Source organism: Lagopus leucura, unplaced genomic scaffold (genome assembly GCF_019238085.1).
Source record: "Lagopus leucura isolate 7727_CA_CO unplaced genomic scaffold, USGS_WTPT01 Super-Scaffold_741, whole genome shotgun sequence".
Classification (NCBI taxonomy): domain Eukaryota; kingdom Metazoa; phylum Chordata; class Aves; order Galliformes; family Phasianidae; genus Lagopus; species Lagopus leucura.
This window is the reverse complement of record NW_024962256.1, coordinates 1,248,070-1,267,105: the sequence shown is the minus strand read 5'-3', so window position 1 is coordinate 1,267,105 and position 19,036 is coordinate 1,248,070. Positions and strand designations below refer to the sequence as shown.

Here is a 19,036-nt window from a genome sequence, read left to right as displayed (position 1 = left end):
AATGCAAACTACTGTGAAATACATCAGAGGATGGAAAAGAGCCTCTTTTATTGAAGTACTCATAAAAGTACAATTAGCGAGCATATTTCATCTGCTTGGCTCCTCTTCTTTTGCTCTGAACAACGTAGCATTTTGTTAAGCACAATAGCACCTCGTATTATAAACCCTGATACCAAACAGAAGGAAGGGATGAGCACAGATTCCAATCACTGCTGGCTTAAGTTAGGCAGTATGCTGTACAGCTCAGAGCATGATAAATAAATTGCTTCTCTGTAGTGCGATGTTTTGCTGTGAGGGTAACAGTGCCTCTTATTTGTGTGAATTAGTAAATGTGACTTTACTGCTTTACTTCAGTACAAACATCTTCCCAGTATCAGTAAGCAGAGTGGAGTCCAGCTGCAGGTTGGATACTCGGGCTCCTAACAAACACTGCTCTTAAAACCTTCTCGGGATCCCATCAAACTGAGGCACCCATGTCAGTTATTCTCAGTTATTCTAACTATAAGGATATGTCAGGTACACAAAAGACACGATTCAGACAGCATGACTGCCCTAAAATGATAACTTTAGCATAATGCACTCAGCAGAGATAAAGCAATAATATCTATTTTGGGAACAAAAGAAAAATACAATGGATCTGATGACTAAGTGTTCTGGTCCCCAGTGTAAAAGCAAAGTAGATCCCTGTCGTATTTAACTTGATTCTTTTGAATTAAACACTTCCATTAAAAGTTTCCCACAGTAGCTTTAATATTTAATTATGTATTCCACCAAAGGAAAGAACAAAATCTTTGCAAAGGGTTTTTTGGGTTTTTTTTTTTGGTGCATGTGAAATATTTATCAGCATATCTCTTTGGACAAGTATTTTTATCCCCCAGGCTGAGAAAGAGCTTCCACGTACAAATCAGTTTGAAAACATTTTATTTTACAGCTTGAAAGTTTTCTATACTTCGGCACCTCATGCCGTGACTTTGTTATTTCACTTGTTAATGAATGGTAATTAAATCTCTTTTGGCTGAAAAGGTTGGAGGGCTCCTGCTGCATTACAAAAACAATTTCTGAAAGTTACAAAAATGCCCAAGCCTAGAAATTAAAGAGTGAAGTTTCCCATGTTTTGAGTCCAAGTTTGACTTAATGGGAAGGATTTATGTGGGAGAACAGCACGTCCCAGCCAGTGTGCAGTCTCCCCAGTTGAATAGGCATAATTATGTCACTTTGCGTCTATCAGAGTAAACAGAATCACATTCTTAATAATGCACTTTGCAGCCGCAAGCCTCCTTGATCTTACTAACAACAGCAGCAAACACTGAATAAACCAAATTATATACCACCTGCACAAAGAGCTGCTACATGTGTACATCTAAGAGCAGAGTTGTTAATTTTGCATTTGCACAGTAGGGCTTGGAACATCAGCTTATTAATTTTTCTTTTCTGTTTTCACTTTTCTTTCAGGTGTTTTGACTCAGATGACAAATGGAGTGAGTGCTTACAACAGAGGTAGATAAAGGGGAAATCTCTCCACATTTTAAGACATTTTGTGGTGTTACTGTGCTAAATAAAGAGATACAGTATTGAAGAGATATCTGCATGGTCTTCATGCACATCCCTCTTTCCACTCAGTCCTACAGTTCAGGTTTCTGCTGGCATCATACGTGCAGATTTAGACCACTGTTTCTAAACCACAAGTAGGTTAGTTCTAACACAAAATGCCTTTATTATCCTGAAGGCAATACAGTGATTTCAGAGCAAAAGTTGATATGGAATTTCTTTCTGAATTCTCATTTGTCAAACAATCCAGCCTGGACACAGTTTAGCAAGAGACTGGGAAAGTGATGAGTCCACTCCTAAGCTGTGACTTTGGGAATGGGTCTGCTGAGAGCAAAGCCCCCTCCAGTGAAGCGAGGAACATCAGATCTGAGGTGTGGGAACTCAGATTCCCTTTCAGCCAAGGATCGCTCCTTCTCCCTTGAAATAGAAACAAAGAAAAGGAAAATGCATTTTTCGTACTGCTGCCCAATGATGTTTACAAACTAAAGAATCTGTCATCCTCCGAAGTTTCTTTGATGCAACCATGTATCAAGAGATCATTAAAAATTTGTTGATTAAAGTCTGTTTGGCTACACCGCCATGACTGGGTGTCTGTTTGGATCTAATTACAAGGCTAGTGATGCTTTTTGGAACTATTTAAAACCAGAAACAAATGAGCTTAGTGCCACTCCCCAAAATGGTCAAAGCACCTCATTAGAGCAAGTTTGTGCATGAGCTCCGTGACTTCAGATTTCTAATAATCAACCCATTCTAGCAAGTAGACATTTGTTTTAAAACAGCTACATTCATCAAAGGCACAATGTGGAGATGCTTTTACTTTGTTGAATTTTAATGAATAAATAGTGTTATCTCTCTTCACGTCTTGAGAGAGTTCTAGTGATAATTACTCTGCCTGTGACATTTGCAGAAAAAATAGCACTGTGGGTACACTGGCAGCCCCAGGAAGCTGCTCTGTCTGAGGATCCAGGTAGGCTTCAGTTTAATGGCCTTAGGATGAGGGAACAAGGGTTAGCTGGTTCCCTTCTAAAGAGGTTTGTGAGGGAAGCACAGCAGAACAAATACAAAGGGCAGTATTTCAGACTCACGGTGATACACTGGATGTTTCAGAAGTAGGTCCTGAGATATTTTAAATTAACAAGGTAGAGCTTTATGATGAACTAGTTTGTCACAACAGCAGTGATCTCTAGGCTTTACAAAGAAGGTCAGTACCATTACATCTATTTTACAGAGACAAAATCATGAGTGAAACCAGGCTTCTACATTAGAACCCAGAAGCACCTATATTCAGTCCCCAGTGAAGGAAAAGAAAACACTTCCTGGGATTGATACTTTTCTCTATCCTTAAATATTACAGTCTGCGTGGGGAGAGGAGGAAGTTCAGAGAAACCTTGTAGGAGGACTAGTTCTGCCTCTCTTTCCAAATTTAACTCATATGGGGGTGGGAGAATAGGCAAAAGATAGCTCAGATGAACTTTGCCACAAAAACTACATGTACATATTTTTAGTTATACCAGTATAGCTCTAATGGACATTCCAGCTGACAGCACGAAGAGCTAACATGCCACATTTAGATGGCTCATCCTATCTCATTACTGGGCTTCCAAATCTGAGGAGGGAAAATGATCCAGAGTCCGTGCTTGCCCTGGCTTCACGCTCCCATGGAGACAGCCAACAGATGTGCTCATCAATATGGAACATTCTGTGCAGCAGAATACTGTAATATATTAATGCAGAATTAATGTGCAAGCAGCCACGTACAAAAGCTCCCAGCTACTACTGACATTCCTCAGCATGGTTATTTACATAGGTAAGACTGAAGGATCAGGTCTTTGGTGTGGATTTAAGCTTTGCATTTTCTCACCAATCTTTACAAAGATCAAACTAGAATCCTGGTGCTAAAAGCAACTAGAAAAAGTAATGAAGCAGAAAGCATACAAGAAGGAGGTTAAAATGGAGTTAGGAAAAGAAAGCCTAAAACATCTAAGAAAGATAACATTGAGAATCAGAGAAAAGAAAAAGAGGATTTCAGATCCAGAAAATCTGAAACTGGTATTTTCAGCTTGAACATAAAGTGAAGATAAATTCCTATTGTCACTCACTATATTCCTTCAGCATCCCATGGAAAGCTGCATTAGTTCAATATCAAGAGTTTAAATCACAAAACAGAAGTGTCTTGTGGAAATCAATAAAAGCTTTAGATGATACCTTTGAGTGAGTTTATCTGAGAGTATTAATTCTCCTTCATACCAGGGTAATCAATAATGCTGCTAATGCTATTGTCCTGACAGGATCCTTTTTTTATTAGCAAAAGCAGACACATTTATTTCAGACATGGTGTTAACATTAGCCAGTGTGATAGAGATCAAGTCAGTGGTTTTGTGTCAGCTGGGATTTAGAGCAACCTGAGATTCTAAGAATCAACTGGCTCTGACTCTCTGGTTAGCATCTACACACCAGGATGTGCCTGTAAGAGCAGTCTGAGGCAGCAACGACGTGGAATTGCTGTACGTCAGGGATGAAGGACTCCCTGGGGAAGCATCTGGCTGCAGAACAGACTTTCTCTATTGCAGAAAGCAAAAGACACGTCATGCACAATTAGCAGTTTGAAGAAGGAAGGCAGCATAACAAGGTTGTTTCCTTTGCTGTTGGGCAACAGAAAAAGGAATCTAGAAATACAGAACCTGCAATTATCCATGGCTGATACATCCATTTATGCCTTTGGGTGTACATAACCTTGAATGCAGCTTGTGGCCCAGCACTTTTCTTCCAGGGAACAGAACAACAAGGGGCAGAGAAGAGCCCAGGCCTAGCAGAGCCCAGCTACCTACAGCAGCCACGACACAAGGGAAGTGAGTCAAGGCTGACAACACAGTGCTGGTGAGCCGGAGGTGGGAGGAGTGAGACACAGTTGTCCAGCAGAAGCACCACCAACAGCAAATGACTGTACTTCCAAAACACAGATGTCACAAAGACACCGTGCTCACAGGATGATAACCGTACTCATCCACAAGGAAAACAACCTGACAAACTGCACTAATAGCAGATATCTTTGTCCTGAACCTATAAGCAGTGTAATGAGTCTGTCATTAATGGACCTACACCACAAAATTCCATTTGTTGTGTACAATTAACAAGTTCAGTCAACGTTGCCTCACATAGTGTTTTTGTTTTCTTTAGTGTAGTTATGCCTCTAACGAATTGTTTTCTCAGTGGTCATAACAGAAATTAATTCTAGGTACAACATAACAACAAAACATTGGTGAATTTCTTCTCATCTAAGGATCAGAAAGAAACAGGATGCCAGGGTCCAAAATGGAAACATTAAAACTATTGTGAAGAGGACACTTAGCTGCTGGAAATGGATTATCAGGCATGATGGTAGGCTCACATATTGATCCTAAAGCTCCAGGAAAGCCATTAGCACTGCACAATTGTTAATTCCAAACACGAAGGTAACATTATGCAATTTACAGATAGACTAAAGTCACTGTTTATCACTGCTAATTCAGTCATCAAAACTGTTTGCTGCCTCAAATATGATTAAGGAAGAAATAGATACTGCCAGCTTTGAATTACATTCAGCAATACAAAGTATGGTTGGCTATGATATGTGAGGAAGGGACAAGTTGAAGAAATGGATGGAATGACAAAAGACATACGTAGAAAAAATTGGTCATAGGTCACGTCATCTGACTGCAGAAATCTAAGAAACTTCTTTCTAAGTAACTTATTTTTAACAGAAGTCCCATAACTCAATTTTCAGGAGTGACTAATAGTCACACTCCAGGCTCCAGCCTAGAGATTCATGATCAGAATGCCTCATCTCTCAGCCTCTGCAAATTAGGTCACTTTAATAGGCCTGAATATGGGCAACTGAGATCCTAGTTGTTTTATCTTTACTGGAAGGAGCAGACAAATGCTCAATTATGGACTGAGACTGGCAGAAAGGTAACCCCAAGCTGCTGCTGGTTACAGAGAGACAACAACTACCTACAAGAAAGTTCTTAAGGTCTCCCCTCAAAAGGGTAAGACATCTGACAAAGCCAGGCTCCAAGCATTTCTCACTTTCCTCCATGCCCATCATTTCTCTCCACCTTTCCTTCTATCTCATGTAGGAAGAAAACAAGAAGTGGATAGGAAGTGCTCTTCTCTGCAACCACTGGCAATGATATTTGCTGCCAAAAGGGGATAGTCACAGCTGCCACATTTTAGTAGCAATAACGACATTGCTCTTATACCAGGATTATGGAGTTGTCACCTGAAGAAAGATTGTCCTCCATATGCAATCCTGTTTCACTTAATTACAACTCATGAAATGCACTGAGGTCTCCATAACATTTGAGGATCTCTCGTTAGATGAGAGGTACAGAAACCAATCTGCAGCTTCTGTACATTATCTAATTGGCATGGATAATTTAACCATACTGCAGAATGCGTCAGCAGTATCACTGCTGGATGTTCTTGATGTGACCACAAATCATAGTAAATCTAGACCAGACTAGTAATACAAAGTAATATGAAGTAGCGTAAAGCAAAACATCAGGAAAGTTGGGCAACAAAACTCTATCACTTCAGTCAAATTTGGACACATTCTGATCAAAAGGATAAAGCAGGGTCTTAAAAAAATGGAGGTTTATGCAAAACATTGTATAGATAAAACTGTTATTTTCCCATACTTGGCCTGTTGTTCCTTGCGTTTCTGAGCCAGATATTTCTTTTTCACATTCAGAAGCTCGTTGGCAAGCCTCTCAATTTCATATTTGTATTCTTGGCTCTGTGATTCATACATATTCAGTTCTGAGGACAAAATCTAAAAAAATAAAAAGCAAAATGCAGAAATGGGAGAAGTTAGTTTCACTTACACGTATGTTAGTTTTACAAGCACTTTTGCTTTTCATATTTGACCATGTAAGAAATCACCATTTTCCCACCACGTTTCACTTTCCTTCAATTTTCGTTGAGTCACCTCTGCCCACCTAAGGACAGTTTAGGAGATTAAGGATATGCAATTTAACTACAATAAAACATGTAAAATATGCCCCCAGGCATTACAGGAATTGTATTAATACATACATTAGCTTTTAATGTTCTGGGACACAAATCTGGTTGAAAACTCAAAATGAAGGGCTTACAAATCACAGTGCAGGGCTTTATTTAATTATAATGTTTTTTATGGAGAGGGACCTACTTTGTTGCATGAAGTAATTAAATCCACACAATCAAAGTAGCACCAGACAGTGTAAATATGGATTAAATGAATCCATAAACTTTAAAGAAAATAAGAGCATGCATAGTGCGTTTTCCTTTTTTAAGGAGGAGAATTGCTTGACCTGGCACCACAAAATGATATGCACACCAGTACATTGCAGCATACTGTGCCTGCAATGCACAGTAGCAATTCACTGCATTAAGGGCAAATGCAAACCGTATGGAAGACTTCAAATCACATTCAGTTTAGCTAAACTTTGGCTTCTGTTTTACATTTTCTACATTGTTTTTCTTCTCCATGGAAAGCTAAGATTTGCATAACAGCCTCTTTGTTTCCTAAGGCCCATCTGCTCCTGTACATTTTTTTTTCTCATGGTTAGTACAGACATGATTATGATGCAGTGAAGAGGAGATGATGACTTCAACAGAGAAAGGAGCTATAGGAGTAGACGAACTCCTGGGGAGACTGATCTTTCATGCAGGCAAGAACAAGGGAAGATCAGCTCATTCTTTCAAAGAATCACTTCTTAATACCATACTTTCAAAGTTTTCCTCAAAATTCTTTCTCAAATAAAAAAATCTTCCCTTCTAGTGACAAAGGGTTAAGGTTACTCTAGTCATCACTATAAAATTTGCAAGTCTAACATACGTCTATGCATTTTAAGAGAAATTAGAACAGTTTCAGACATAGTTTTCAATATATTCCCACTACTTTGTTAAAAGTAAATTAAATGGTTTTGATTTGCTTATTAAAGATCTCAAGATTTTAAGAAAAGAGAAAGAATAATCTTAATGGAAAACTGGTGGTGTCCCACAATGTGCACAAAAAGCATTTACAGCATTATGCTGTGCACGCATATTCTATTAAATTCTAATTGTAATGAAATAAACAAATGTAATGGGACAAAAATATATCCTACTGCTACTGGGGAGGCGCAGAATGGACTTTATTTTCCTAACCTAATATACTACTGTGTGCACATTGAACACTGAAAATCTTCCTGGAGTCTAAGTCTCCAGGAACAGCAGTGAAGCTGTTCACCAAACCTGGCAGCCTTTTACCCAGAGACAGAGAGCATCCCTTACTTTCAGCTGTTTGGTCTTCTCTCGGAGAGTGTGCCGGTAGAGCTGCAACTGTTCTGCAGCTTCAGGTCCTGGCTGCCGGGCAAGGACATGCTTCAATTCCACATATAGTTTCTCCTTTTCCTAAGAAAAAGATAGAAGAAAGAGCTGTTATAAAACTACTATAGCTGCAGCACAACCTGCAATGAGAGATCACAAGAAAATGCAACTATATCGGGAAGATATTTGCAGAAACAAATTTGCCTGTGTGTCAGTCTTTCCTCACTAGCCATGAGCTATTTAAAGTTGTTGTGATAGCAGTAGGAGAGCTCATTAATCCAGTTAGTTCAAACGATGAGTGCAATACTCTTATACACTGTCATCAGTGAACACACTTTACCACAGAGAACGTATAACCATCTCTGGAGAAGTATTCAGAGGTGGGATATTAATTTCAAGTAATTGTGCTTATTCCGATTTCTTCTTATGAGCCACATTGCTTTACATTATGGATCATAGCTTCACCCAACAGGAAGTGATAAAGCTACAGAAATGTCAGGCAAGGACTGTACAAAAACATAGCAGCTTATTCCAGACAAAATCCTTCAAATGCACATATACATACACATATACAGAAATACATAAAACATTCCAGCTTAACTGAGTGGGCCATGGAACAGGAAAGGAAAGGATGAATAGGAACAACTATGACTCGCACAACTACCGCTAAGTAATTTTTCTTTATCATGTGTCTTCTCTGCTTTCTCATTGGAAAAGAATACTTGCTGGAACGAGACATAACCATGCCTGAACGGAAGCAACACCATTGACATAGTTACACCTTTCTGTGCTGAACATTTCGAATTCTGTGCGTTCAGCACTTGAAAGCACGAGGTGTTCAGAGTTTTCAGATCTTCGCACTTTCTGAAAACTATGCATTGTAATGGACCCAGAAATGGAAGCATCTTAAATCATAAATTACTTTTACAAACATCGCCCTAGAATTTTTGAATACAACTGAGGACGAGCTCCTTATAAATGGGGTTGTTCACAGTTCATCTCTAGAAAAATCAAAAGCTCCAGAGACTCAGAATGGAGTTTGCATAGTGGCAAAAATTAAATTGAGAATTCACTCTCAGTAGAGAGTTATTTTGTCGCTACAAGTGGCTGTCACTACTGCCTTTTCTTCTTGTGAATGCAAGATTTTACTGCAAGTTAAAAACAGCAGCAAAAGAAAAATCTTCCTTTCAAAATGTGGCTGGTCAGTATTAACATTCCACCCCTGAATGTATCACAGATTTGTATTTTGGAACAGTACAACGGTAATTTGGATAAATATGAAGCAATTGATGGATTGAAGGTCTTATGTGCAATTGTTTTCCAATTTATTTCTCTCCTAACCCTCTACAAGGGCCAACCAAGCTCTTCAAACATTGTGCAATGGTGTGTATAATAACCCCATTTAGAGACAAAGCGTGCAATTCTATTATAAGGAGAATCTATCTTATGCAACAGAGACTCGTTAGCTTTCCAATGTATATTGTCTCCATAAGCCAACAGAGGCAGAACCAGCTGTCTTATAATGCACATCCTGTCCTTTCTTGCTAAGCACTGTCCATCTCCTTTACATCTAGTCAATTAATTTGTCACTGTGTTAAAAGCACCGTAAGTCAGCAAAACACAGGGAGAAAATCCTGAGTGGTTCTTCATTCATTAGCAAGTTTTGCATTCACAGGTTGGAATTCCTATACTTTCTGACATTTTCATTTTAGGATGAAAACCCAAACCAATTAATTTTAATTAATTTTCAAACAGCGACCACCAGAGTAAATCTCAGTTAACACAAGGGCTGTGCAATACTGACACCAAAAATGCACTCCTTAAAGCGGATACTTCTGTCCCCACACATAAGAATTCAGGAATGCTCAAAGGAAAAAAAAAAAAAAAAAAGAAAAAAAAAAAAAAAAAGCACAGAAGAATTGAAAATTTTTGTTTCTATAACACTGTTGCTATATTGGAAAGACACAATCTGTGCAATGCGTGTCACATGCAGATAGCTGCAAAATTGTCTGATACGTAAGAGTGGTGTACTCAAAGAAACTTTCAGTTATAGTGTACAAACTGATACACCTGAAGATGGACCTATGCTACCTTTTTGGCAGCAAATAAAATGTATGTTCTTTCCTTATAATGTCAGAGAGGTCCCGGTTTGGCAAGAAGGAAAGAAGGTATCCTGACACTGACAAGAAGATCTTAAGTCAGCAGTGAAGATCATTGGGGTGGAAGTAACTCAAAAACAAGAAGGTAGGAAGGAAGATATCTTTGATACCAACTAGAAGTCAGTTTACACTATTTTGCCTGAAGACGACTCCATTTACTTCTGTTGGTGGCAACTCAAATGATGTTGGAGCTACAGCGTGTGTAGGATGCCTTTCCTTATATTGTTCCAAACAGCTTCCCCTCTTGCTCACTTCTGTCTTCAGACTGCAGCAGTTACATGTTCTCAAAGTCATGATTTAAGGTCATGAGGTGGTGAAGGAAGATCCACCAGACCTTTCCATAACTCCAGATTCCAGATGCTGTTACTCCTTCACTAGAAAGAATAATGCATGTTTCTTCAAACCAAGCCTAGGCCAGTACCATAGCTACCAGTATTCCCACTGATCTCACAGGTGACATAAGACATAGGACATATGACTGAGCCCTTAATTTCAACCAGCTCCACTGGTTTACAACAAACTGCACCAAGTCTATGGTGTGAGATGAAAGTACGCTCTTTGCATGTATGTAAGACATGCTGAGAGACTCAGATTAAGTATTACAGTCAAATTTCAGGCATTCTAAAGAGAATTTCAGCACCTCAGTGAATACCTGCTGAATAAGTCGTGCAAATAAAACTCCACATTATTTTTAGAACAGCCATCCCTATCTTAGATTTGTTTTCCAGGGGAGCTCAGAGCAGCCCACAGATCTGCCTTCAGGCTAGGCCACAACAATACATTTCTGCATTTCTCAGTCTCTAGCACAGCAAGTCTTTGGGGGAGGCAGACAAGTTGCTATCCCCTAAATTTAACTAGTTGCTAAGTCAGCCAGAATCCAGAGTACTCTTGGCCTGATTTCTCCATGGAGACTTGAGAAAAAAGTTTTCTTCTACAGAGGACTGACTGATGCTTGGGAGATTTCAGTTGATCCTTCAGGACTCCATGATCACAAATTAGCTCAGGCTGCAGCAAGAAGAATCACCTTTGCAACTGCAATCCTACTTCAAAAGAAGCAATTTCTGCTGACCTGCACAGCCCAGTGTACTTGCTGTTCCCTGCCAGAGGGACTGTTAGTACCATCAGACATATTCCCAACATGACACTAAGGCTTTCACTGCCCTGACAAGCAGTGGGAAGCAGTCATCAACACTGGCTTAGACCAATACACCAGACATTAGCTCTAAATAAATAAACAAATAAACAAACCAACAAGACTCATTTTATGTCATCTTCTCCCTCACCAAGACACTAGGAAACTTACAATACCAGTCTTTGTGTTCATTTGCCCAGGATATCATTTTGAGCAAAGGACAATGGATGACCATACATTTAATGAAGATGTATTCACAGCAGAAACAGGCCACAAAGCCACAGCTTTTTCATTTTCATCAGCTTGTCTTCCCCAGCAGATAATTCAACAAATTCACCAGGTATGCCATATACTAATGGCCTTCTCCACTGTTCATCTAGAGCTTTCTATCACACACAAACTCAAAGTCTCAAACCCTTTGTGTCACAGTGAGCCTCATTTGTGTTAGCTCCCATCTTAATTAACTGATGCTCAGCAATCTTCAGCCAAAGAAAAAAAAAAAAAGAAGCAAGATAAAGATCAAGATACAGAACAAAAATATGCAATGTTGTGTATGGTGGCAAACCCTCAAATATTTATCTCCCCAAAAATCCTTATCGTTATTAATAAGGTGGAAAAAGCAACACAGTAACTCCGCAAGCACACTGCAGTTCTTCACTACTTTGCTGAGGAAAACATGTCAGTCAGCATGCCATGGGGGGTTTCTTGTTTACTGGCATTATATCCAAAATACCAGAGCTATCTATGTTGAGCTCCGGAGCCATTTTGTTTATGATGCCATGAAGCAGAAGAGGGCCCTTAAGGGGTTGTGATCCCTATTCATAAGTGTTAAACAGAACACCAGAATCTGGATTAAATACACACATAAGTACACACACCTGGTTATAGTTATCTTTATAAGCTGCGGGCTTATTTGTGTATACGGATTTAGCTACTAAAGTAGCTGTTGGCTGACGACATCTACAATTAAGAGTTTTATGAGGCATAGAAAAATTAGCATGTAGTAACCTTCACAAATTTTGTAACAACAGAAGAAAGTTGCCTGCAGCAATGTGAGAAATGCGCAGTATAAGCTTTCTCAATAAAGACTTTTCAAAAGCTCCTTTTCTTTCTTGTCTGTCCCACATCCATCAGCAAACACCTTTGCAAGTGCGCAGTTCTGTAGAACAGCTTGTATTTTCACCATCTAGGCTGTCCTTTAAAACTGTCCAACATGAGGTTTTATTGAGTAAATTAATTCAGGTTTGGAACAGGACGCTGAAGTCCTTTCACAATGTGGCAATGCTAATATTGTATGAGGTGCTTAGGGGGCTCTCATTAAAATGCTGCCACCAACTTGAAGGAAAGGCCAAGATCATTTCCTTGTCTCTGGTGAAATCTGCACCACTCTAGATGGAGTTAAATTAAACCTGTCTGAGATGACTTAGCCCTCCTGTTGATAATGATGCTTCTCCAGAGCAAATCTGTTTCCTTTGGCACAGACTGCACCAAAGTGACTGGCATTTTCAAAACAATTTAATGAGAGAGTAAAAAATACCTTGGAGCATCTTCTAAGGTCTTCACCCTTGACTTTTTTTTTTTTTGTAACAATAAAAGCTGGATGCTACATTATTACCATCTTCCAGGAACAACACAGTACAAACATTTCCAGCTAAAGCGCAATTGCAACTTATTATTATTTTTATTGTAGTGCTACTATCGCATCCCTCTTAGGAAGTGTGTGGGAAACAGATTTATTTTTTTTCCAAAGGACAAACAAATATGTTATATATACTCCTCTCCTTTCAAGACTTCTGAACTCAGACACACAAGAATAATAAGCTACAAGAAGGAGAAAATGGCATGGATGCCTCTTGCAGAAATAATAGCAGCAATTCTCTTTCTTCTATTGACCCTACACTAGAGTTTATAAAATCATTAATCAGAATAGCTCATTTAAACTCAGTGTTTAAACTCAGTGTCTATCCTTAACACTGCAGAAGATGATCAAATAATTATCTGCTCTTCTTCTGTATGCGTGCACAGTATCAAACATACACGTATATACGCATAAAAGGAGAGTGATGTGGTGAGATTTCCTTGAAGCTGAGGATTACTGATGACACTGCATGGATTGATGCTAATTTTCCAGCTACTTCCACAGTGCCTGCAGCCTGTGAGTTAGGCAGAAGAGAGCTTTAAACAAACCTTTGTTCCACAGTCTAGCAGTGGCTTGTCTTAAAGCATCCTGGGGGAGATTCAAAGGTTGATATAGATCCTATTAAAAAGAAACCTAAGTAATGTAAGTGAACATGACTAAAGGCAAACAGTAGGAAATATTGTGCTGGCTAATAATTATTATATACAGAGTCAAAATATGTTCTTCAAATATAGCCATCTAATTTATAACTTCTGTATTTTCACATCACTGTGACAACATGTGTTTTAACAACTCAATAGCCGTTTTGATTTTAAAAATAACACGTCTCAAATGACTTCTCAAATAGCCTTGACAAAGGCCATGCTGCTAATGATCTGTTGTTCCTACAGGTGGAGACTTGGGATGGGGATTCCCACCAGATCCAGCTTCTGCTCACACTTCTGACTGATCTTAAAAATTGACCCTAAGTGGTGATCAAGGAAACTACTGAACTGCTTCTACAAATACCTCTCTGTAATTTAGGCACCTACATGCCATTAATCACCTGCCTGACTTAGATCCTTATACTTCTCTGAAAGATGAGAGCACTTAGCTTCGAGTCCTTTGGTGTTCTAGAATCATTGCCTCCAAACAGCTGTCTCAAAGACAAGCCACCACTTAAACCTACAAATACCTGTCTAACACGGCAGCAAAGCCTGCATACATCTTTCTGACAGTACAGCAGCGCTTTCCTGCATATGCCAAGTACCTCAGGGAAGAAAAATTGGTCTCCTGTTACACTTTGGAATCTATTAAGAGATAACAGTGCATCTAAGAAATGGACATGGCAATTCTGAAATATGGATGCTTTAATATACAGTTCCTTTCAGTCTCACTGTAATTAGAGCTGACCACTGGAATACTCTGAAGAAGTTTTTTCCAGCTCCTCCTGGTCATCTTCATAAAATTCAGAAAAACAGGACTAAAGGAAAAAGAGTGTGCATGCTGTGCCCAAGTGTGCCATCCTCTGTTAAGGATCACAACTATTCATACTAACACAGACACAGGAAGGCTCAGAGACCAAAGGAAGAGGAGTAGTTGGCTGAGCAAAGCACCCTACCTGGCAGACTCTCCCTGTGCAAGGTTCACACCTTCAAAACACTTGGCAGGTCACGTCTGGCTGTCTCATCTGAAGGATGGGGAGAGAGGAGTTTTTTCTATACCCATGTCCTCATCTCTCTAATGTTAAGCTAGCTTCTTAAAAACATGTCTCTTGTCCCCCTCTACTCAGTTCTTGTGAGGCCCCATCTGGAGTATTGCATCCAGGCCTAGAGCCCCCAGTACCAGAAAGACTTGGAACAAGTTCAGAGAAGGACCACTAAGATGATCGGAGGGCTGGAGCACCTCTCCTACAAAAAAAGGTTGAGAGACCAGGCTTGTTTAGCTTGGAGAAGGCTCCAAGGAGACCTCACAGTGGCATACTTGAAGGGAGCATATAAACAAACAGGGGGGGGGAAATGGCTGTTTACAAGGGTGGATAGTGATAGGACAAGGGGGAATGGCTTTAAACTAAGGGGAGGTTTAGGTTAGATATTAGGAAGTTTTTCCACTCAGAGGGTGAGGACACACTGGAACAGGTTGCCCAGGGAGGTTGTGGATGCCCCATCCCTGGAGGCATTCAAGACCAGGCTGGATGTGGCTCCAGGCAACCCTGCACATATAGCAGGTGGTTGAAGCTAGGCAATCGTTATGGTCCTTTTCAACCCAGGCCATTCTATGATTCTGTGACTCTAACTGCCTGTCCCTTAACTGTTTCAAAACTGCCTTAGTGCTGCTGCACCTTTCTGCACATTTTCCAATCAACATTTACACTCCCATATGAATGAAAATAAGTGAACTGAAATAAATTAATAACAGTCTGTCCTTGTGGAATGTCTTCCTTTTTTTAATGTCATACAAAATAGTAATCCTGAATGGAACAGGACGCCCATATCCCGCTGCTTAGGCAGAAGCAGGATACACTTGCCTTAATAGAATAATGTCCACAAACTGTACTTCTGGAAAATAAAGATTCACAACTGGCTCTAGGTCACAATTTATAATTTGAGCTTGTGGATGTATTGCTGCACTGCTGTTGAACTTCTCCAGTATTTTAACTTCTTTGGCAGCTTCTGGATGGCTAACAGTCAGTACTGGATTGCTAACAGCACTACTAGCTTCGTGCATAGCAGTGTATTCAGTCAGCACAGCAAGTCATTTGCTTTCCCTTAACAAGATAACTAGTTGATTAATACACTTTACCCTGAGGTGCACAGCAGATTTATTTCCTTCCAGATACATGCTGAATACAGGAATGAGGAGTAAACAAGTTCAGTTTCAGTTGTTTGTCATTTGCTGGAACAATTCCTGAGCTTTTTATTCAAGAGTTATTTTGGAGAACTATTACTGAAGCCAATGGTAATTTTGTCTGAGTCAGAACTTTAGGAATTCGTCATTTTACAAAATATTTTTAGTTTAATGGCACAGCATGGCCATGGTCAGGATTTCTAGGTCCAGACTAAATAAAAAGCACTTGAAGAAAACACTTTGGTGATTACTGTTTTTACTTTCCTGATGCAGATTACAGGTAAGAGATGTTTGTTTGTTTTTTACTTGGAGTGTTTACATAACCTTCTCTTTTTAGTCTCTGAATGCTGGTCAATCTTTAATGCACTTAAGCTGCAGTACTACTTCCAGATAGGCAGCAATCCTCTTATCCTACAAAAGGGCCTGGACACAGCGCTGACACAAATTGCCAAAATTTACTAAAACTCCTGGAAGACACACAGAAATGAATCCAGATTCCCAGGAGCATCATGCCAGGTAAGACAATTCATCTGCTCCTTGTTTGTTGGAAACATCAAATCTGGACTAGAGAAACAGGTTAAAAGACAGAGGAAAAGCACAACCATAAACCACAGTACACTTCAAAACACTAATTTCTCCCATGCATGCTAAAATTCAAGGACTAAATGTACAAATATTAAAATGCAGGAAACAAGTCTATACTTGACATTCATCTATCAAGGATGGCATTTCTGTAATTAAATCAATCTTGCATGGTGTGGAGGGATGGCATTTTATGACCCACTACAGTTCTCATCCAAGTTCAAACAAGGAAATACAGTATTTTTCCTAAAAACCTTTAGAAACATTACATGTTCATGTACATACTCCACCCATAAATTCCAAGACCTTTACTTCACCTGTAATGTACTCATGTTTGTGAATAGAATCTGAAATATTTCTGGGTAAAACACCAGTAGAGCAGCTAAAAATGGCACAGATTCCCAGAATTTAGTATTTTGACCTGTTTCCTTCTTATTTCTTAAATAAATTTGCAACTAATTTTTGTCCAAAACCTTATATTGTGCGAAATCTGTTTCATTTATGAGAGCAATGAAGTTCCACAAAGATTGAGAATGAATTAAACCCTTCCACTAAGATAATTCTTTACCAAAACTGTTTTTTTTTTTTTTTTTTTTTTTTTGGGGGGGGGGGGGTACTAAATAATCTGCTTTGCTTCCCATTTGCCAATGCCAGATATATATGCCCTATTCTTTTCATTGGAAAACAGTATTCTTATTGTAAAGAACAGCCGACGATCTTTACCTTATGCCATTAAACCGATTATCACCTTTTCTGCCATGTTTGAATGTCCTCTTTAAACAACAGACCCTAAACAAAACAGGCTATTTTAATGGGAGGACTTTATTCTTTCCCATTTGAACTGGAATGTATGTGGGAGGAGGAAAAGAATATAAATGTCAGCATGTTTTTAGAGCAGTTTATCATGCTGTAAGTTTCTATAGCGTAGAACACCTTCTAATTCTGGATGGACTGAGATTAGAAGGACTAAAATAAACCCTAATTTACCAAGGACTATATTCAAAATATGTAGAAATAGAAATGGACTCCCTTCTGAGGAGAGCTAGCATAAGAGCTGAATACATACTTAATTCTTAAAGCTCAAAGTTTTCAAGATATTCAGACCCTCAATATATCTTCACACAAGTGAGCCTGTTAACTGTCTCATTTATGAAATGCCATTACTTACTACATCATTATAGAATTGCATCTGAACTCAAGTACACTGCACAGAGAAATAACACAATGGTCCTACAATTTGCTCAGTGTGAATGGTTCCATACTGCTCACAGAATCCTGCTGGATACACAGCCAGCATCTATGGCAAATGAGAATGTTAATAAAAAAATTAATAATTAAGTAGAAAAAGAATATCAGTGGCAAAGTAAAAGGCACCAGAGAAATTCTAATTGTATGGAGGCACAGAATCATTGAAAGATAGCCTAATTGTTCTAGTTAACATCAACATTTGCCCTTACAGGCAGAGTAAAAATCCACAATCAAACACCTACTTGAACAATGATCGCTTCAAGCTCAACAAAAGGAAAATGAAAGGATGGCAAAAGGAGGAAATAACTTAAAAATTAGTCCTGAAGAATGACAGCATATGAAGTACCTTCACGTGTCTCATACTGCCTTTGAGACTCCAGTTCAAAGCAAATTCAAGGCACTGGGATGAAATTAATTTGAAGGCACTAACTCAGCAGACTGCTGTGCACCAAAATACTGCACTAATAATTAGATATATGTAATTCTTACTAGTTAGAACTAGGCTACAGCCAGAGTTCATGGGAAAACATTTTTTTTAATTAAAAAAAAAAGAAGATTCTCTTCAGAGTCCAGTTTCCAAACAAAGCCCTTTGATGCAGCAGTGACTAATTCCAACTTGTCAGTACACAACACTGTGGAAATAATTTTTTCTTCAATTCATACTCATCTGAAAACTCAAGAGTATATCTCAGGCCAGAGTCCATGCAGTGTTTCTCATTTCTACATATCACTATAAATCCCTGGAAATTTCAGCCACTAACTGAAACTGGAGTCAAACTCAAAAGCTACACTCAACGGGGTACTACTATACTCATTCTCCTCAAGATATATAACAACCCTTCCATAAGGAAAGGACATTTTTTTTAAATGTCAGGAACTATCTGATCAATGGCTAAACATTTTGCCAGCTTAGCTTTCTCCGTTAGCAGCGTGATTTCTTTGTGCTGATGTGGCCACAGCCACTGTGTGGCTAAGCAATTAGATGCAATTACACTGGCAAGACAATCTTCTGCCATTCGAGAGTTGGTATAAGCTGAATAAGAAAAAATGTCTTCTTTTTTTTTTCTGCCAATGGGAATGGTACCTTGAAGCAAAGAAAGGCTCTAAAATTCAATATACTCACTGCTTTAATTGAGGGATGAGGGAACTGCTAGCTTCAGCCTTAAGACAGGGCATTAATCCAGTGCTTCCAGACAAATTCAAATCCCCCAGAAAAGAGAGAGAGAGAGAGAGAAAAAAGACCCAAGTCCCAGTGAAGTACAAAAAGTCAAAAAATTTTTTTCCTTTTCATTTTTGGATGGAAAAATCCCTTCAAAAAACTGACTTTATATATAAAATTATAAAAGAGAAGTAAAAAAAGGATTGTATTTTGCTAGTGGATTTTGCAGTTCACCTGTAAGTTTCAGTGCATACAAAGCACTCTCTCAAACTACCTTCACTAAAATCTCTCTAAAGGTAAGATGACAAAGAAACAATAAGAATGAGTAGGTCAAAAGGGACTTTGGCATTCTATAGTCATTAGTTTTCTGAAGGGGACTGCAGTTATTTTTAAGAAAATAGACAATTCTGCCA

The 19,036-nt window shown here is 39.0% G+C and overlaps 1 protein-coding gene across 1 annotated transcript in view; it reads right to left on the bottom strand.

Moving 5' to 3' along the window:
• Nucleotides 1-900: 900 nt before the first annotated feature.
• CFAP58 (cilia and flagella associated protein 58) overlaps nt 901-19,036 on the bottom strand; it is a 56,723-nt gene continuing 38,587 nt past the window's right edge. Inside the window, exons 17-19 of the mRNA XM_042863552.1 lie at nt 7,843-7,962; nt 6,225-6,358; nt 901-1,965 (exon numbers count right to left, since the gene is read on the bottom strand). Of these exons, the coding sequence (XP_042719486.1) occupies nt 1,845-1,965; nt 6,225-6,358; nt 7,843-7,962 (375 nt within the window). The 3' untranslated portion in view covers nt 901-1,844. The remainder of the gene's footprint in view (nt 1,966-6,224; nt 6,359-7,842; nt 7,963-19,036) is intronic.